The 20,215-nt window shown below is 49.6% G+C and overlaps 3 protein-coding genes across 4 annotated transcripts; 1 reads left to right on the top strand and 2 right to left on the bottom strand.

The window, feature by feature from the left end:
• Positions 1-1,227: 1,227 nt before the first annotated feature.
• On the top strand, positions 1,228-13,061 carry LOC133417396 (plakophilin-3-like). 2 transcript variants are annotated; one of them, XM_061705142.1, is made up of 13 exons: positions 1,228-1,567; positions 5,483-5,559; positions 6,112-6,701; positions 6,963-7,086; positions 7,162-7,366; positions 7,945-8,104; positions 8,214-8,322; positions 8,386-8,550; positions 9,099-9,284; positions 9,484-9,637; positions 10,027-10,222; positions 10,698-10,785; positions 12,136-13,061. In XM_061705142.1, the coding sequence occupies exons 1-13, from the start codon at positions 1,357-1,359 to the stop codon at positions 12,175-12,177; spliced, it is 2,307 nt and encodes a 768-aa protein (XP_061561126.1). In that variant the 5' UTR covers positions 1,228-1,356; the 3' UTR covers positions 12,178-13,061. The 2 variants fall into 2 exon arrangements, with proteins under 2 accessions (XP_061561126.1, XP_061561134.1); XM_061705150.1 differs by lacking the exons at positions 10,698-10,785; positions 12,136-13,061 and having other exon boundaries at positions 9,939-10,028.
• Positions 12,964-17,449, bottom strand: mtfmt (mitochondrial methionyl-tRNA formyltransferase). Its single transcript, XM_061706322.1, is given in 9 exon segments — positions 12,964-13,637; positions 13,712-13,796; positions 13,798-13,943; positions 14,846-14,937; positions 15,006-15,084; positions 15,183-15,285; positions 15,874-15,996; positions 16,421-16,618; positions 17,095-17,449. Coding segments are annotated over 9 exon segments (1,230 nt in total). The 5' UTR covers positions 17,301-17,449; the 3' UTR covers positions 12,964-13,439.
• A 740-nt stretch (positions 17,450-18,189) lies between these two features.
• si:cabz01068815.1 (solute carrier family 51 subunit beta) lies at positions 18,190-19,933 on the bottom strand. The gene is made up of 4 exons (XM_061663875.1): positions 19,744-19,933; positions 19,286-19,405; positions 18,823-18,913; positions 18,190-18,710 (listed from the first exon to the last, which is right to left on the bottom strand). Exons 1-4 carry the CDS (start codon positions 19,877-19,879, stop codon positions 18,347-18,349), a joined length of 711 nt encoding a protein of 236 aa, XP_061519859.1. The 5' UTR covers positions 19,880-19,933; the 3' UTR covers positions 18,190-18,346.
• Positions 19,934-20,215: the final 282 nt, after the last annotated feature.

Raw genomic sequence — 20,215 nt, 5'->3', positions numbered from 1 at the left:
TTGAGCAATCCGGGGTCTGGACTGGAGGAAGGCCAGTCTCGTACCCGCACTCTTTTACGACGAAGCCACGCTGTTGTAACGCGTGCAGAATGTGGTTTGGCATTGTCTTGCTGAAATAAGCAGGGGCGTTCGTGAAAAAAACGTCGCTTGGATGGCAGCGTATGTTTCTCCAAAACCTGTATGTACCTTTCAGCATGAATGGTGCCTTCACAGATGTGTAAGTTACCCATGCCATTGGCACTAACACAGCCCCATACCATCACAGATGCTGGCTTTTGAACTTCGCGTCCGTAACAGTCCGGATGGTTCTTTTCCTCTTTGGCCCGGAGGACACGACGTCCATAATTTCCAAAAACAATTTGAACCATTTGACCACAGAACACTTTTCCACTTTGCATCGGTCCATCTTAGAGGAGCTCGGGCCCAGAGAAGCCGGCGGCGTTTCTCGGTGTTGTTGATAAATGGCTTTTGCTTTGCATAGTAGAGTTTCAGGTTGCACGTACGGATGTAGCGCTGAACTGTATTTACTGACATTGGTTTTCTGAAGTGCTCCTGAGCCCACGCGGTGATATCCTTAACACATCGATGTCGGTTTTTGATGCAACGCCGCCTGAGGGATCGAAGGTCACGGGCGTTCAATGTGGGTTTTGGGCCTCGCCGCTTCCGTGCAGTGATTTCTCCAGATTCTCTGAACCTTTCGATGATATTACGGACCGTAGATGATGAAATCCCTCAATTGCTTGCAATTGTCCGTTGAGGAACATTGTCCTTAAACTGTTGGACTATTTTCTCCCGCACTTGTTCACAAAGAGGTGAACCTCGCCCCATCTTTGCTTGTGAACGACTGCGCAATTCAGGGAGCTCAATCATGGCGCCCACCTGTTCCCAATTGGCCCGTTCACCTGTGGGATGTTCCAAGCAGGTGTTTGATGAGCCTTCCTCCACTTTCTCCGTCTTTTTTTGCCACCTGTCCCAACTTTTTTGGGAACGTGTTGCAGCATCCCAACTTCATTGCAATTGGGGTTGTACATAAAAGTAGACTACACCACCCAAAAGTACGACCCACTATATAAAAGGACAGTGAACTTGTGCTGTTGGGTTGGTGGTCTGAACTGCAGTCTGTAAGTCAGCAGGTCGACGACGGGCTCCGCCCCCCGGGCTCCGGGCCCCGCCCCCCATGGCCCCTGGCCCCCGGGCCCCGCCCCTCACGGCTCCTCTTCTCGGGCAGGACAGCGGCGTCTCCTCCCAAGTCAGTCCGCGAGTGAGCGCTGCCGCCGGCGGTTCGTCTTCAGCCTCTCGCCCGGCTGTCGTCGCTCTCCCCCCGGGTTCTCGTCAACGCTCGGTGGCCGTGGCAGGATGAGCGCGGCGGCGGTCGACGGCTGCTTCCTGTCCGCCCTGCAGCCCAACTCGTCCCGCACCGCCTACGTGGTGCCCTCGGACGCCCGGTGTTCGGACGCCGGGGCCAAGGCGCGCAGGGTCCAGGAGCAGGTTCGCCTCCGCTTGGCCGAGAAGAAGTCGCCTTCGCTGGGGAGGCTGACGGACGACGACGCGCTGCTCGGACCGGCAGGTGGGCGCTGACTCATTTCACCTTTCAACTTCGCCATTTGGAGAAGGAAAAAGAACAAAAACAACCTCAAAGTGACGCCTGTTGCGTAAGCTTTAAAACGTGCCAAATGGGGATCTTTTTTTTTAATTTTTAATTTTTTTTTTTGCATAAACGTTACTTTAGCGTTGTTCATTACACTTAAATGACTTTTTTTCTTTCTTTCTGTTTTGTTTTTAATATTCTAAAAACAACAAGTCATTTCACAACCTCAGAAGGCTACATTACACACTTGTCGAGCTAAGCTAAACGATGCTAGCTCTCGTCGTGCTAAATCGACAAATGGACTCGATTCCATCGGGGAGTAAAAACAAATTTGAGTTCTTATGAATGGAATTTAACTTCGAAAAAGGACCAACAATCAATATATCAATCAGATAATTGACTTTGTGTTGAGCTCAGCGGCGCTGCATTATCTCTACTTGCGCTCAATTCATCAAGTGACGTTGTTGTGTGGCGATTCAAAACAGTTTGAGTTCAATTTGAATTGATTCAAAACATAAAAAAAAAAAAAAAAAAAAATATATACATATATATATATATATATATATATATATATATATATATTTTTTTTTAAATCAAGCGAATTAGTCATACAGGAAGAAAGCGTAGACTTTAGCTTATGCTACATGAGATGCTAACTTATGTTTTGCGACGTGATCAAACACGCCTGTGGATAAACCGAATATTTTAAATGGCCTTGTACTCGCACTCGTGGGAAAATTGCTTTTAATGCTCAGTTTTCAAAGGTATGAACTGAACGTTGTTGGCTATTTTGCTTCTCCTCTGCACTGATTGCGTGTTGAAGTGTCGTCGTGTTGTGCTTTGTGTGTTATGTGAGTGTTTTTTTGTTTTTTTTTGTTTTTTTGTTTTTGCAGTAGATAAGGTGTTCGTGTCCAAGGACTGAGCTTAAATCAACAACACTGGCGCGCTGATAAGGAATAAACCCTCATTATATCAAGAAGTTAGATTTTTTTTTTTTTTTTTTTTTTTTCTCCCCCCCACACATGTACTAAGCAGCCAGTACTTGCCAGAAATCTAAAATAAACAAAAACAATTAATGAAAAGCTAGTCCGTCTGCCATTTCGGTTTTGTAATTCACAACATATGAAAAAAACTTCAATGGGAACAACATAAAAAAAAAAAATCCGGACTTACGGACTAAATGTGCTCACTTGAGGCTGCATTTCCTGCTTTTTTTTTTTTTTTTTTTTTTGTGGTGACTTTGTGTGCGACAGATTTTATTTTTTTCTAAAGGGGGGGGGGGGAAGGGTGACAGAAGGTCAGGAGCGTTGTCCTGGTTTCCACTGCTGGGAAAAGGACCGGACGCAGACGTCCTCTCGTCTCATTTGCCTGCGATGAATGCGCAGGAGATTGTTAGCACGGAAACATGACTGCTCGTTAGCACGTCTGCTTGTTATCGCGCTACACGTTTGTTTGTTATGTTTATTCGCGGCTCACTAGCTGTTACATATTGACTTTGAAATGTGCTGTCAAATAGGAAGCTTGTTCAATGCATGAAGTTTGTTCACATTCCAGTAAAAACGAGTGAAGTCAAAGATCTGTTGCCGGGGAGAAAGATGCTCCACTCTTCACCAAAGACCTCATTTTTAAAAAATCTCATCAATATGAGACAGCAATCGATATCATTGCTCAATATGTCAAGATGTAGCGCCACAGCTATTCTGTATATTTATAACAACTAGTTCGCCATTCACTTCATGAACTGCGTCGTCTTTTCTCACAATCGCGACACGCGCTTCCTAGTCGCTACTGTGGCACGTACTCTGTTCACACCGTACGTATACATACTCTGTTTGAGTGTCAGATTCATAAACTTGTCCAACCCTTACGTCTCTCCCTCACAATTGACGCGATGTGAGCCGAGATTCACATCCCAATTTGTATGTTCTACTGAAAAACTGCGCTGATCTCGGATCCGAAAAGACAACGGCGCCATCTTTAGGGATCATGGCAGTGCTTTACAAACCTGAGTTCCACAGACCAGCTGGACGAGACCTTTTTCCTCGCCCAGCCGTTGAAAAGGGTACTTGACGAATATATTCGTCGGTGGCAGTAAATGCTTGGATTGCAGCTGACGAATTTCAACGTCCATGGCACTGAGTGACAATTTTAGTTTCAAAAATTTGCGAGATTAATATTGAGCAAATGCCGTAGGGAATGTGAACGGCCACTGATCAAATACACTTTTGCAACCCCTGCTTTCGAGGTCTCTTTTGAAATCGTCTTTAAAAACTTGACAAAAGGACAAGTTGTTCAAGGGAAAAACTAACATGCCGAAGTGATTTGAAATCTTTATTTGGCTACAGAAGGGAAAGTGTTTCGGACTGTTGTTAAGCCTAAAGTCAATGGCGTTTAGCAGTGTCGCTTTTGGATGCGCCCGTGGCTCAAAACGTGACGACGGCGAAGCGAGGCGGTCGGCTCCCCGTTGCCACTCGCTCACTTATCAGTCGCGCTATTTGGGAACGTTGGCCTCGGCCTGCCCGTCGGCTGAGAAGTCACATGAACGTCAAAGGTTTCGCCCTCGACGCCCCTCCGTCCGAAATGTTGACGCATTCAAGACTGTGAGCTCATCGTGTTGATCCGACCGCTGTTTGCTAAAAAACAAACGGGAAAGTTCCTCCCCGGTCATTCAGCTTCAAATTGTTTGCCTTCCCAAACGTTGTCTACTGAGCTCGGTGGCCATTTTATTTATTTTTTATATAAAAGGAAGAAGAACAATGAGAGTTTTGATAAAGGCGACAATGCGCTGCCGAGTGTGGGAGGAGGTGCTGAAGATAGACGCGCGCGCACACACAAAAAAAAAAAAGATCATTAGCGGTTTGTGGCTGGAAGTGTGGAGCGGCCCTTAAGCGTCGTAAATCAACAAGAGCAGAAGATGCGCCTAATTACAAAGTGAAGATTCCAAGAGAATTCCTTGCGGCCTATCAGCATTGCGGCCCCTTCCTTCCTTCCACCCACCCCCTCACGGCCGTAGCAAATCACTTCAATCCTTCCAGCCCGTTGAAGCTGAACAGGAAGCGTGTCGGCGTTCCCTGGAGGTCAGAGGTCGCCTGGCCCATTAACATTCTTCACTCAAGCCGCGTCTGGCGCTGTGTTTACTGTTGTTGACCTGGCGGAGAGCGGCCCCGCCGTTGCTTCTTATCACCCCTCGCGGGAGCGCTTCCCCTCCCAGAATCCAGCGGGACTTCAGAAGCGCAACATATGCATGTATTGGAACAAACCTCGCAATCAATCAATCAATCAATCAGAAAGGAATCTTTATTGTTCATCTTCTCATGTTGGCCAATTGTATGCTTCCGAGTGTGTGAGAACACTTTTTTGTTCCCTTTGCACAAAGAAAGCTCTGTGCGGAAGAACAAACATGTCGGTGACTTTTGCTGACCGTGTCGTTGTGTGGGCGGAGTTATGTAAATGAGCCAAACCGTGATGCCAGAGGCGGGCGAAAGTGCAGTCACTTCCTGTTGGCCTCCCACTTTGAAGACACCTGAATAAGTGTGGCACAAAAAATCGAAACTGAACTGCGGGGACCGGTGCGTCTCGGAACGATCGACAGATGTCTCGTATCGATTCCGTCGCGTTGTCGAGTCGGTCGGCGCGTTCGTTGTAGTCGGAGCATTCCTGCGTTGACATGTGACCCAGCGAGGCTTCGGCTTTGGCGCGCGGCCCGGAGACCCTCCCTCGCGCCCCCCTGCCGACCCTCCCGCCACCTCCGCCTTTCTCCCGTCCTGCTGGAATGCTGCGGACCTTCCTTTCTGTCGAGCCCGCTCACAAGACTTGAATTAAAAAATAAAAATAAAAAAGTTGTCCATCTGGCTGAAATGTAGCACATGTGTGCATGTATTTGCGTGTGTCCAGGATGCGAGTACGGCCTCCCCGCCGCGAGAGGCTTCAGCTCCAGATCGATGATCCACACGCCGAGCCGCATCATGGCGGTGAGTACGGGCTCGTGTGCGTGATGTCATCGTACTATTATGACATGATGTCATTCTGACACAACAATAACACCCCAAATAGTTGACGGAGCAGCTCACAGGCCGAACACACCCCCGCGCGTTAGAGAGGAGAGCAAAGCGCTCGACTCCTCGCCAAAGCGAGCACGGATCCGCTGCGCGCCCACGTGATTCTTTCTGGCGCTTTCCCGGCTGCCGTTTGCTGTTTGGAGCCTCGGAAAGGCGGAAGCGCGATTAAAGCGAGAACAATGAAAGCGGGGAGGGGAGCGGGAAACCCAAACATTTTGCTTGTCATTGGCCGGCGCAACAATGCGAAGGCCACGAGTCGGCTTCCTGTCGAGAAGGAACGCGGCCCGGGTGGAAAAGCACCTTGCGGGACACTTCGCAACCATGGAAAGCACCACGCCTTTCTTTGGCCCCGGAAAGTCAAAATGGCACCAAAGGGTTTTTTTGTTTGGCCCTAAAAACGGGAACTCTTTCATACTGTTGTTGTCCGGTCGCATCCACACATAACGAGAGACGCCGTTTGTCCAGGTACCCACGATGCCCTCCGGCGGCTTCTCGTCTCGCTCGGCGGTGGAGACCTCCTCCAAGGCGCGGGCCAGCGTGGCGCAGAGCAGCTTCCGGACTCACGGCGGCTACAGCCGCCGCACCAAGTCGCTGTGCCAGGCCGAGGTGCCCGATTACGGGGCGCCGCCTCCAGACAACACCGCGCCGCCGCCCCCGTCCGGCACCCTGAGGCGCACCCTCAGCGGCACCCTGGCCCCCCAGGGACCGCGGGGCGGCTACTGGCCCGAGGAGGAGATGCCCGTCCACTTCACCTACAAAGGCCCCTCGCACCGCACCATCAGCCGCATCGCCAACCGACAGCAGCACGGCGCCGCCTACGGCCAGGACGGCTGGGGGGCGAGGGGCGACGGCTGGGGGGGTCACCAGGCGCCGCAGTGGCACGTCCACCGGCCGAGCCACACTTTGGGCTACCGGAGCTCCGCGCAGCACGCCGCGTCCGTGCAGAGGGTGGCGTCCGTTAAGCGCGCCGCATCCCCGTGCACCGTCCGCAGCGTCGGGAAAGGATTGGACGTCTTGGACGGAGCGTCCATTCACAGCAACGACCAACTGGGAGGGTGAGGCCCAGCGGCGCGTCGCTATATCTTGTCGTTGTATTCAATGAACTTTAGGTCGAACATGATTTGCAAATCGTTGTATTCTGTTTTGATTTATGTTTAACACAACGTCCCGACTTCATTGGAATTGGGGTTGTACTTTCACTATTTTGTTTTTTTAATTATATTATGACGTCTCGTAACTTTTTTTTTTTTTCCTTTCCCATCTTTAAAGTCCCATTTACATCATGTGTCCCCTCTTAACCCGCGTGTTGTTTGTAGGATGGAAGGACTGGACATGCACACCGCCGTCAGATACTTGTCCGAACCGGATGCCGCTTTACAGATTCTGGGCGCCGCCTACATTCAACACCAGTGTTACCATAGCAACGATTCCAAAGACCAGGTACTCCTTCAGCTCCTTACTCCTCCTCCTTTTTCCTCCTAAATTGTTGATCCGAGTTTGTCGTGACCCCGCCAGGTCCGCGTTCTCCAAGGCATCCCGGTGCTGGTTCAGCTTTTCTCCAGCGACAACCTGGAGGTGCAGCGCTTCGCCACGGGCGCCACGCGCAACCTCATCTACGAGAACGCCGACAACAAGGTGGCGCTCATCGACGCCGGCGGGGTGGCGCGCCTCGTCGCAGTCCTGGGAGAACCGGACGAGGAGCTCCGGAAGAACATCACAGGTCTGTGGCGTCGGAGTGGATGTTGCGGAGTATCGCCGATTCTTTTGCGGAAAGTATTGTCACGAAAAAAAGTCTCATTTGATGTTATGTAACTGGTTTTGGTGTGGTTTTGGACCTTTTAATGGTGATGTACAACAGCGGGTTGAGTTTAGGACTGAAACGGTCAACAAATATTCCCTAATCACTATGTAGGGTTTTTTTTTATCTTGTATCGCGAACTATGTAGTTGACTCGAGGGCTGAAATTATGAGTCAAACAGGATTTTTAGTGAACTACACTGAAAACGTAAGCCCCTGCTATGAATCGCAAAGATGCGCTAACAATTGGCTCCCCCCGATTGCGCACAGGTGCCGCAAGATGGTGGCAAAGCACTTCAAATGGAGAGGATCATAAAGTATCAACACCGCGCCTGTAGAATGTACACAATAATGGACCCATGTTACAAAAACGACTGTATTCAGGAGTTCGATGACATGTACTTGCTTAAAAACCCGTCATACAGCGCTGAACGTGTCGAATCAGCGCGGCGGTTGACCGTAGCGCCTGACGCTGATGCTAACGTAACGTAACGTCTGCAGGCGTGCTGTGGAATCTGTCGTCCAGAGACAACCTGAAGGAGAAGCTGTGCAGGGAAGCTTTGTCAGAGCTCAGCAGTAAAGTTTTGATGCCGCTCTGTGCCGGCGTCCCCCTCAGCCCCTCCGAGAAGGACGTCTTCCACAACACCACCGGATGCCTCAGGTACGCAACATACACGCGCAGCGTGCAAATGTCTGTCTGGCCGTTCACATTCACACGTAGGGTGAAAGCCGTGGTGCTTGCCGCGAACACGTCCTGTGTCGCTGTGCAGAAACTTGAGCTCAGTGAACCAGAGGACGAGGGAGAAGATGCGGGACACGCCAGGTCTGGTGGACTCGCTGGTGTCTTACATCCAGCAGGACGTCGGCGCTGATGACAAGGTAGCGGAGAAGAAAAACCATCTACCACTTCCGCTTCCTTTTATTCCTCGTCGCCTTCTTCAGGGTTTGGAGAACTCCGTGTGCGTGCTGAGGAATCTGTCCTACCAGCTGTACTCTGAGCTGCCGCACTCGGTGCGAGTTCGCCTGGAGGGTCCCAGCAGAGGCTCCGCCCCCAGAGACAGTGAGGCCATGGGCTGCTTCCCCATGTACAGCAAGAAGAACGCGGAGGCGAGTCCTTGCACCTGAGACACGAGTCGGAGCGATTGTCCAATGCGTAGCTAGCGTAGCTATAAAAAATTTAGCGCGCTCATTCTTTGGCCCTCCCGCCTCGACGACGTGGACGCGTGCAGTACGTCATCGACTCTGCTCCAACTCCAAAACCGGAGATGTGGGCTCAGGTCCGCGGGGAGCGTCGGGTTCCAGTAGAACAAGAGAAGCCGGGAGAGGTCGCGTTACTCGCGTCAATAGCACGCCGCAGCCAAAGTTGCACACGTACCGCATGAGTGAGCAGCAAGAGTCTCCTTCTTGTCACCGTGCACCCATCCGTCCATTTTCTCGAGCGCTTAAGGACAATTTAGAGTCTTCGCCGAAGCTAACGTACGGGTTTGGAATACGGGAGCAATTTGGCATAGCTGAAAAACCCACACGAGAGTCAAACCCAGAACCTCTGAACTATAAGGCAGACACGCTGGGCCCAGCGTGTCTGCCAAACAATTAGGAGCAGTTCTGAGTAGCGTAACGCTGAGATTGCTCTGTCGATGTTTTTGTGTGCGCAGCATCAGCGCAACCAGAGTCTGGCCATCCTGGCCGAGGTGTCGCGGGCGCCGCGCGGCGCCGAGTGGCTGTGGCACCCCCGGGCGGTGGCGCTGTACAAGCAGGTCCTCCGCAACGGCGACGGCACCTCGGCCGGCAGGGAGGCGGCCGTCGGGGCGCTGCAGAACCTCACCGCCGGAGACGCCAGGGTAGGCGACGAAGCTTCTCGGTGACAGGCGTCGATAAGTCCATTTCGATTTGTTTTCAAGAAATGGGGAGGGGGGGGGGGAACAACACCAAGGTTTCAATCCGGGTCTCGTTCTGCCCCCCCGCCTGTTGTTTCCAAACATTCCGACAAGTCCGTTAGCGACGGCTAGCTGTTAACGAGGCGCGTCCCGTGCCTTTCAGTGGTCGTCGGTGCTGAGCGCGGTGGTCCTGGAGCAGGAGAGGATGTTGCCCACCCTGCTGGACCTGCTGGACACCGACAACGAGGCCGAGCTGCGGGCGCTCACCGCCCTGCTGAGGAACCTGGCCAGACATGCGCCCAACAAGGACCTCATTGGTCAGTCACTCGCTTGACTTTAGCGCTCTATAGCCATCGCTGTAGCCTTCTTGGGATCCTGTTCAGTTGGTTCCTTCCAAATTAAATAATCGCCAGTTTTTGCAAGTGCGTGCTTCCTGATAGGTATTTGGAGACTTCCGGAAAGTTCGAAAAAATTTGACCAAAAAGAGTTCCGCAGTTCAACACCAAATTGGGTGGACCTGCGGAAAGCTATCAAGAAGCAACGCTGTTAGCATTTGACCCGTTCGCTTTTGACCTACTCCCAGCCTTTCAATAGTTTGAAAGGCAACACTTTTGTTAGTTTAGAGGCTAGCGGCAGGCAGACCGAAACCGAACTCTCCGGCTCCGTGAAAACTGAACAACCGACGTGCTCTCGTTCGCCCGCGTAGCCAAGAACGCGGTGAACGTCCTGGTGTCCAAGCTGCCCGCCGACGGCCTTCAAAAGACGCCGTCCGGCGAGGCGGTGGTCAACATCTGCGGCGCCCTCAATCACCTGGTCACCTGCAGCTCCCTGGCGGCCCGCGACATCTCCTACTTCAACGGCCTGCCCAAGCTGGTGGGCATCAAGACGGCCCACGACAACAGGTGGGCGGCGGAGGACACTGACAATGGTTTTCGACTTTCTGTATTTCAGGTCAAAACGAGTACAAATTGTCTAAAAACAAGTTGCCTTTTCGGCGAAGATTCCAATTTCACATGTAATCGGATTAGTTTTGACTCGAAATTTCACATTACGGTTGAAATGCCATAGACGGGCGAAGGGAAATATTATAATAATGCCAAACCGTCAAACGACTGCTGCTTTCAAGCTCGCATAGCGTGAATTCAGATATTTGTGCGTCCAAACCTTTTTTTTGTTTTCTTCTTTTCTCTGCGCGCCGTGTGCATAGCGGGGTCACTCTGCACTGCAATTGTTGCGAATGAATGTTTATCGCCGGGCTTCTCGCTCATGCGACTTCGGAATTTCCTCCTCGTTAACCTCACCGCTTCTCACGCTTTGTCACCGCGTGCGTGTGTGTGTGTGTGTGTGTGTGTGTGTGTGTGTGCGCGCGCGCGGTAGCTCCGGAGGTCTTAAAGCTTCCAGAGCGGCGTCCACGGTCCTCTGCAACATGTTCCAGTACAGCAAGCTGCACAAAGACTACAAACTGGTGAGACAACACAACGCGCCGCAACACTCACAAAGGGTTGGGGTTTGAAAGTCGCCTTTGAAGCCTGCAGTAGGGTTTCAAACAAACTGGGCTTAGGACGGCAAAGTCAGGTTTTGGGGGGGGGGGGTCGTGCTGTCTTTTTGGGCAGTAACCGTGATTTAGTAGAAATGCTCCAGAATGAAGCTTTGTGTGAGAACAAGAGCGCTGCGGACATCTGTTTGCCACGGCCATAAACCCTCCCGGCAACAAATGTGTGTGTGTGTGTGTGTGTGTGTGCACGCACGCGCGTGCATGTGTTTAAGGGTACAGTAAATCCAGCGCGTGTGAAGTTTTTCCAGTTTTGTCCGATATTGTTCTCATCCAGATCCAAGAATGTGCTCCTGCTCCTTTCCAATTTGACTTTGAAGCAAAGCTTACGGTTTTTCAAACGTTTTTTTTTTTTGACGTACATTGTTCTCCTCTTAACTCAAGCGTCTTTTTTTTTTTTTTTTGCGCATCACGTCATCGTGTCGAGTCAGCACTTGCGCGCACGTAGCCCCCGAAGGAGGCGGTGCGGTGCCGTCTCGATAAACGTGAGCTACGACTTGTCGGAATGCCGCCGTTCGCTGCGCAACGAGGGAGAAAACGAGAACAGAAAGTCCCGACGTCGCGCGCGAGCAGTTTTGCACATTGCGCTCGTCGCGAGTACAGACGGTCAAGAAGAGCGCCGTACCCGGCTGGTTTTAAGGCTATGTTTCAAAGTCGTCGGGGTTTTAAGTTTTTAAACAAAGGTTCATGTTTTTATTTGGGTTTCGAGCTAGGTTCAGGATTTCAAATTGCAACGGTTACCAGGAACGGTTTCAACACGACATCGCCTCCACTAGCTTAATGCTAACACACAATGAGAAACTCCATAGACAGGCTGGTGAAGCTAGCATCGGCACCGCCATCATCGCAAACCTTTTCACATCTTATATTTGAACACAAACAACGAAGAAACACACGTAGGCAGACATAACAATACTCCCAGGCATATGTGCTTTATCCTCTGCAAAGAACGACGAATATTGACGCAGCTTACTGAGGAACTACGTATATCTGTAAGTCTGTATTATCCGCTACACGTGGCCAAGGCTTGCAAACCAGGCGGAGCGGCATAATGTCCATTGACTTGAAGCAAAAACTATTGAATTCATTGCAATCTATTTTGTGACGTTATTGCTAGGTTTTCATGAAGTATTGTAGTTAGCTATTTCATCTAGTTCATCGAACCGCATAAGTCCGCTAGCTAAATGCTAACATACAACAATCAAACGACAACTCATTTGGATCTTTTTTTTTTTTTTTTTTCTCTTCCTTCGTCTCTTTCAGAAAGGATTTGCACGTCGAGACTTCGCGGACGCCACCATCTGAAAAAAGGCGACTTTCGTTAACACAAAGTCAGCTAACCGGCTAACCGTCCTAACATGGCCGCAACAGGAAGTGACCGCCTGAGGAGCCCTCCAATCCGACGTCTTTGTGTCCGTGACGACATTCTCACTAATCGCTAAAACATTTTTGATTGCTACTTCTGACAGGACAAAGAGTGCGCATGCCGGAACACCGGATGGCGATGTTGCGCACACATTGTTGGCGGTTTACGGCTCCCTCAAGGGGGGGTCGCCGCCGCAACTAACGTACGTAGATGCTACGCTCGTCAATGACCGTCGCTCAGTAAACACTTGACGGACATACGGCGTTTACTAAAAATGAAACCGCAACGCATGTAATACATTTTGTGATTTAAGGCCCCTTAAGGGCAGTCGCCATCTTAACTAATGTTTGTGTTTATGACGTTTGGTGATTTGTGGCCCGCGATGCGGCTGCCATTTTAACTAACAGAAGAAAAAAAAACAGTAACCGTTTTGTTCAGTGAACTCTTATTGGGTAATTCAAACGTACATGTTTGATATGTTTTGTGTTTTATGGCCCCCTAGAGGCGGGCACCATCAACAGCAACGTCAAAGTTTGTCAACGAACGTGTGGAAATTTAACAAGATGGCGGTGAGGAACGTGCTTACGAAAGGTGAACTCTGGGGGAAAAAACGGTCATTTGGATTGCAACTTGGGGATTTAGGGCCCCCGTAGAGGCGAAGAACACGTTTACATTTTACAAGATGGCCGTGAGGGGAAAGTGTTTCTGGAAGACATTTTGATAAATTGGTTGAATCGTTGCCATCCTAACTAACAGAAATAATAGTAACCGTTTCCTTCAATAAACACGACTCAGGTAATAAAACGTTATTTGCACAAGGTGACATTTGATCTCGATTTGGTGATTTACGGTCTCTCGCCATCGCCGCTGATGTAAACGTTTCATAAATGAGGGAAATCGTGACTGAGCATCACACTGTCACACGTTTGATCAGATGTTTTGTGGCAGTCGCCGTGGTAACCAACGCAGGCGTGTCGTTCGCCGACGAGATTGCGTTCAGGACCGCTGGGAAACGGTAATTGAATTGGACTGTCTACACGTGCCGAACTCTTTATTACATTACGACGTTAGCGTACGATTCAAACGTGTGACGTGATGTGTCGCCACGGCGACGGACGTCATGAGAACAGCCGTGTGTTGAGTACATTGTTTATTGCGACTCTGAAACAAAGTCCAAAATATTGCAGACGTTCCCCGTTCTTCAGGAAACACCCGTCGTGTTTTTGTGGGCGGGGTCGCGAAGCGTCTCGCTAGTCGGGCCGGTCCCTCCCCCTGGCGGGCTGTCAAAGGCGGCGGCGGCGGCGTGCGGACTCATCGTCCGATGCAAGTAGCCGTTGTAAAAGTCGGCCGCCGTCATACGCTTCCTCAGGACCACCGCCTTGAAACCCACCCAGCCGTCCTGAAAAACAAAGAAGAAGCGCCGGCGATAGTTCATACAGAGCAAACGCGAGTGCGTGCGTGCGAGCGAGCGACCTTGCAGCGGACGGCCAGCGTGTCGGACTCCTTGCGAAAGGTCACCGAGCCCGGCGGCGGCCGCGCCCCGCGCTCGTCTGAAAAGCACAAAAGAAACGTCGATGTCCCGACGACGGCGAACGTGACGCACGCGCGGGCGGGAAGCCGACTCGCCTGCCAACGAGATGTGGCACCTCCCCGCAAAGTCCAGCAGCTTGATGGTGGCCCCCATCCACGTGGTCCTCAGGGGGATCTGCGCAAACCACAGACAACAAAGTCACATCCAGACCAGACCAGTTTTTGCCCCCTAAATACATTTTTTTTTTTTTTTTTTTTAAATCTGTTTTTGTGTGTTTCTAAAGGTGGGAAAACAAAATTCAATAAAAAGGTGGCGGTGATGAAAAAGGATAGAGGAAAAAAAATCTTTTCAAAAGGTGCCTCCCAAAAAATCAATTGGGAAAAGAAGGTCGAGTGCAAAAAAGATTAATAAATGAAAAAGCTACGATGATTATGGAAAATAATGTGTAAAAAAAAAAAAAGGGTTGGGATTATTCAAAACAATTAAAACAAACCAAAAAAAAAAAGTGCGAAGATGACAAAAATATTTTTTTTAAAAGGTGATATTTATGAAAAATACAATTTAAAATTGTTGGTTAAATCTGTGAATATGGATATTTTTGAAAAGATTTATTTCAGTGTAAAAACAATTTATTCTAAAAAAGGTGTAATTACAAGAAAATGGAAACGATAAAGGGAAAAATTGAAAAAAAAAAGTCAAAAAATTTCAACTACAAAATCATTTTTAAAAAGGTGACAATTATGGGAACAAAATCAAAAATGTACGATCATAAAAAATGAAAAGGTGGTGATTACAAAGAAAAAGGTAGAAATTGTGTGATGCTTTTAAAACATCTGACGATTATGAAATTTTTTTAAAAAATGCTTAAATTTTTTTTTTTTTTTTTTTTTTTTTTTTTAAAAAGATGTGACAATGACAAAACTGAGTGCAAATGGTTGCTTGTTTGTATGTGGCCTGCGATGGGCTGGCGACCAGTTGAGGGTGTACCCCTGCCTCCTGCCTCGTGTTTTAAAAAAAAATTTAAACTTTGAATGTTTGGCCATAACGGCGAGACGATCACGCCGCCGCGCGCTCACCTTCGACCCGACGGCTCGGTAGAGGCGGTCGATCTGCTCGCACGTCTGCTCCTCCCACACCAGCCGGCTCGCGGAGACGCCGATCTTCGGGGCTGTCGGAAGAACGGGAAGCGTCGGTCGTTGGCCGAGCGACCGGACCCGAACGGGAAGCCGCTCATACCGAAAGTGACGCCGGTCCGGCTCTGCTCCCGCTTGTCGGCCATCTTCTGAGGCAAGGTCCGTAACGTGTCCAGGAGCTGCTTTGGCGAGAAAAGCGTCGGTTGCCGACGATCACGTCGCGAGAACCCGAGCCGGGGAAAAACGCCAAGAGCCGACGCCGCGTTCGGCGTCGACCTACCAGGCGAGCTCCTTTAGCGGCGAGGACGTCGGTGAGCTCGTCGGCCGTGCCGCTCTCGGGGACCCGGTGGAGAACCTGGTTCAGGATGGGACCCGTGTCGAACCTGAAGGCAAATGGACAGCAATAGGTACTAAAATAAATACAGTTGTTGTCGCTGTGCTTTTTCGTCAATATACATGCGCAGGTGCAATACTGCCCCAGGTGGCCAGAAGGAGAAGCACAATGTACACTGAATTGGCACAACAAAATATGCGACAAAAACTTTTTCATTTCTTTACGTTCCATTTAATGATGTCAATGATCCAAGTGAACTTGCTAGTGACCCAGCGATGTGGTTAACGATTATCCACTTGACTCAGACTTTGAGCGCCGCTGCGGCGTCACCACCTGCCGTGACGGCGGGGAGGTTCTCGAATCTCAAAACGTGGTCTGCATACGTGCGCGGGCGTTTGACGCGGGACGTCACACGAAGATTTGATGATGCAACTTACGAGGACCGTCACCACTAAGCTGCAGTAATATTAGTCATGTTTTGCAGAGGATAAAGAATATATGCCCACGGGTATGATTGTATATGCTGTGAGATGTGTTCAAGTACAACGCAACTCAACTTTATCGAGCACTTTACCATCAACTTCAGCTGGGACCGGCAAATAAACATTTTCCCCGGTGGAACGTTCTTCCCGTTTACCTGTGAGGTCGCATCTGCATGATGGTCACGCCCGTCACGGCGTCGCCGTTGAGGATGGTGTGGAAGATGGGCGCGGGACCGCGCCAACGAGGAAGAAGGCTGGGATGGACGTTCAGGATGCCACTGACACACACACAAAAAAACGTGACGACGACGCAACATTCTCCATTTTTACCTAAAACACAAATAGAATGAAACACAAAATGGATCCATCAAACCGTATAACGACCGACGCCTGCTTGCTTAATGCTAACATATAATGCAAAACGCCATAGGCGGGCTAATGCAGTAAAGTCGACTCCCAGCATATTCGCGGTTCGCCATTATGCAATCATAACGGCCATCAATTATTTGCAGATTTTGGCTATTTGCGGGGGATGGAGACCAGGCCCGACCGCAGGAGTCCACTGTCAGAACTTCTAAACGTGCAAACAGAGAACATGCAGAACTTAGAGAAGTGGTGTGTAGTTGCGGATGGGTGCCACAAGGTGGCAAAAGACTCACTTCAAATAGGAGGCTCATAAAGCACCAACACCATCCCACTCACCACGGGAACTGCTCGATGAGTTGCCGCTGGAGCAAACGGCCGAAAGACACCACCACGCCCACGTCGAAGCGTCCGTCCGGGTCGCCCGGCGGCCACCGGTGCAGCCGGAGACCTTCGTGCCGGGCGAAGTCGGCCACGGGAACGCCGTCGCTCAGCGTCACCACCTCCAACGACGACACTGCGCCATCCGCACCAATCCTACCGAAAACGCCGTTCGGTTGTATTTAACTTTTTGATACAATACATTTGCACGTCATCCGATTTTTATTTTTTAATGGACATTCGGGTAAAACATTCATTTCACTTTTAAGTGGTCTCGAGGTGCAACAATTAATCAAACAGTCACCAACTAATCAATTACCAAACTATTTTGATAATTGATTCATCATTTAGAGACACTCTTAACTTAAAATTGTCCAAATTATCTGAACAGAGAATATTCTCCAATTTTTATATTTTATAATATTATTATGTTCTGATTATCTTTGTGTTTAATCAAAATAAGGAAATTTGCAAACATTTGTCTTTACTTTGGAATCCAATTATGAACATTTTTGCAGCGTCATTTAATGGAGACGAGGGGGGGGGGGGTAAATAGTAACTTAGTCATAACTTATGTTTGTGCACCTGTATATGCTCGAAAAACCGAATTGTGCGTATGAGGTGGTCTTAACCTGTCCCCCGCGAGGACCTTGAGGGACTCCACAGCGAAGAGATCCGAGCCGAAGAACAGGAGCCTCCACGGGGGTCCCGACGAGCACGGGCGCCTTTGCGGCCCCACCCGCGTCCGCACCGCAGCCGCCCAACCGCCGCCGCCGCCGGGCCGGAGGAGGCGGAGGACAGCCAGCGTGGCTCCGGCCGCCCCGCCGCCGCTCCGCATCCTCACATGGGGCCTCAAACTCGAAGCCTGGCCGGGCTGTCGAACAAAAATAAGAATAATAACAGCAAACGTGGAAAAGGTTTAAGGTTGAGATTGCAGTTAGACGGCAGCTGAGGGGGACATGGAGGCCGCCATGTTTACAGACACACTTCCGGGTTTTCTCTTCTTCGTCGGAGGAGTTTATCTGACGTTAAGCGCCCTCTATCGCGATTTACTCGCACACTCCTACTAAAAATAAACTGATGAACTTTTACTGCTTTTAACTCCTCGAAGGTCATTTCTTCCTATTCTTCGTAAGATATTTAAGTACTGGAATCATTGTTCAACGGCGAAATAGTTTGCATTTTAACGAGCTCATCGTCTTTCTCATTCTTCGTGCCACCAACGATGAGTCGAAGCTTCATTCTGAGAAACAGTGACATCTGGTGGCAACTATGCGCAATTGTTTGTTTGAATTTTAAATTTCAATATTTATTATTTGTCTATTTATTGTGTAGATTATGATGCATAAATGCAATGGTATAAACCATTACCATATGCCATTGAATTCAGGGATCACGAATTCAGTTGATCATATTTGTGTATATTAATAAAGTAGCTTATAAATTTTTTGTTAACAAATGAAAATAATATTATTCTTGTTCTGCTTTGGTGTAAGTCAATAGATAAATATTTGTAATATGTATGTTTAACATGCATGTTTAAACAATTACATCATAAAAGGCTAATATAAATGTATTTAAAGTATAACTTTATTGACACGGAGCAGTACAAATACTTTAGTACTTTATTGGCCATGCACTTACATGCACTTACACGAACAAACCAGCTGTAACAAAAATAATATTTTGTTTTATCTATTTTATTATTTAAATGACACATTTGCACACCCATCAAGTGTTTTTTTTTTTTTTTTTTAAATTTCAATTAATCTGTGGTGACCTGATAATAATCATCATCATCATCATCCTCATCATCGTCATCATCCTGTCAGTTAAAGTAAATGCACAGACGCTTCAAAGGCTTTAAAGTGAAAATGTCAAAGTTCAAGTAGACGTCGTTGTCGGTCGCGTTGATGTGTCTGGCCCATCCTTCATCTCCTCCTCCTCTTCCTCCTCCTTGTCGTCGCCCTCGCTCGGCTGGGGCAGCTCGACCTCGGCCTCGACCTCGGGCTCGTCCTCGACCGGGGCGTCGGTGTACAAACACGAAGTGTTTCCGTCCTTCCACGTCACCACGATGCTGCCCGCTTTCATCTCGCCGGTGTCGCCGTTGCAGGGCGTCGGCATCCGCGGCGTCCGCGCGCCGCAGTCGACGCCGCCGTCGTCGTCGCCTCCCGGCCACGTCCGGTCTTCGCCTTTGTGGGCCGCCGCCGCCGCCGCCTCCTTGTACTTGCCGATCTTCCTCCTGTTCCTGTGGAGTCGTGAGTTCATGAGTTGAGGTGCAACAATTCATCAATTGATGACCAAACGAATCAACTGTCAACTATTTTGATCCCTTTGCGTTAGCATTAGCATTAGCACACCTGCTAGCCATGGCGCCCATTCCCAGCAAGAGAAAGCCGACCAGAAGGCAGACGAAGGCCAAACCCAGCAGCACGAACTTCCACACAGTTGCTGTAACAACAAAGTTAAAAAAAATAAAAAAATAAAAAAATAAAAAAACACATTTGAGTGAACCTGTTAAGACTCCATGTGAACATTTATGTACATTTGACAGGCAGGATAGCGTACGTCAAAGGTACTTGTCGTCGTGCTCATATATGGCAGTAGAAGACTAACAACAACAACAACAAGAAGTTTAGGTGACAAGTGAACGTGCCTTCGAAGGCTTCCCATTAGAGACGCGAGTTCCACCTGTTATTATTTTCCCATTCACAAATGCAAGTGTCACTCGCTATTGCTTATCGTGCGGTAGCGGAATCAACATTAGTTTCGTATGATCATCGGCGAGGCAGATTGACAGCAAGTTGCGGCCGGAGTTCTTACGATCTTCGGCGCGATAAAACCATCGCAGATATTCTTTCTGTCGCTCCGTCACGGTGGCCTCCTCCTCGTCTCCTCCTCCCGCCGACGCGCGCTCGTCGTCCGGCGACGCTCGACGCGGCCCTCGAGCAAAAATCAAAAGCGTCAGCGCTCGGCGATCGTTCATTCGTCCATCCACCGATGATTCGAATCCAATCATCCATCCTTATCATCATTATTCATTCTTAATTCATTGAATAATGTACCTATCAGTTTGTTCAGTCATCCATCCCTCATTCATTCATCAGGTCACGCACGCATACATCCTTACATCATTCGTTCCTATCCATATCCTGGCCTTCTGGTTTGAGACCGGTATCCATCAATTTCTTGAATAATATGATGAGTTCATGAAACATTCCTGTGGTTCGTCAATCATCGACCCATCCATTCTTGTATTCATTCATTCATCCGTGCCTTACTGAATGTGTTGTGTTTGCAGAGGTTTTCTTCTTCTTCTTCGGCGGCTCCTTCGTGTTTGCCGGGCGCAAGTCGCCACCAGTTCACAGAGGGCGCCGTCGGCGAGCCGCTGCTGATCAGCGTGTCCCCGTCGCACATCCACTGTAGCTCCGCCCCTTCGCGACACGGCAGCGTGACGCGGGGCCGGCCCGCCGCCAGACACCTGGACGTGAGGACGGACGCCAGCAGGCCGCGACCTTTCCACGCCCACTGCTGGGCCTCGGAGGACGGGCGGCAAGCACGCAGAACCGGCCTGCCGGTCGCGTACCGGCGCTCCTCCAAACACCTGTCGCTGTAAGGATGGCGCACCAGGAAAGCTCCGCCCCCTGACGACATCCCAGTCGCATTAGGACGATGTCATTAACGACATCGGGCCATATTCTCCCATTGGTGTGTACGTTTATTAAAAATGATCCGGTAATGGCGTCTCGCCCG

This window comes from Phycodurus eques, chromosome 2 (assembly GCF_024500275.1).
Source record: "Phycodurus eques isolate BA_2022a chromosome 2, UOR_Pequ_1.1, whole genome shotgun sequence".
In the NCBI taxonomy this organism is placed as follows: Eukaryota; Metazoa; Chordata; class Actinopteri; order Syngnathiformes; family Syngnathidae; genus Phycodurus; species Phycodurus eques.
The sequence above is the reverse complement of the archived record's forward strand: the minus strand, read 5'-3'. Positions and strand labels throughout refer to the sequence as shown.

Excerpts from the sequence above, each read along its gene's own strand:
- LOC133417396 (XM_061705142.1), top strand. The coding sequence starts at position 1,357 with ATGAGCGCGGCGGCGGTCGACGGCTGCTTCCTGTCCGCCCTGCAGCCC. Across the intron at positions 7,087-7,161 it reads GCAACGATTCCAAAGACCAG|GTCCGCGTTCTCCAAGGCAT; the intron begins GTACTCCTTCAG and ends TGACCCCGCCAG. Across the intron at positions 9,638-10,026 it reads GCCCAACAAGGACCTCATTG|CCAAGAACGCGGTGAACGTC; the intron begins GTCAGTCACTCG and ends TCGCCCGCGTAG.
- si:cabz01068815.1 (XM_061663875.1), bottom strand. The coding sequence starts at position 19,879 with ATGTGCGACGGGGACACGCTGATCAGCAGCGGCTCGCCGACGGCGCCC. Across the intron at positions 18,914-19,285 it reads GTTTTATCGCGCCGAAGATC|CAACTGTGTGGAAGTTCGTG; the intron begins GTAAGAACTCCG and ends TTGTTGTTACAG. Across the intron at positions 18,711-18,822 it reads ATGGGCGCCATGGCTAGCAG|GAACAGGAGGAAGATCGGCA; the intron begins GTGTGCTAATGC and ends ACGACTCCACAG.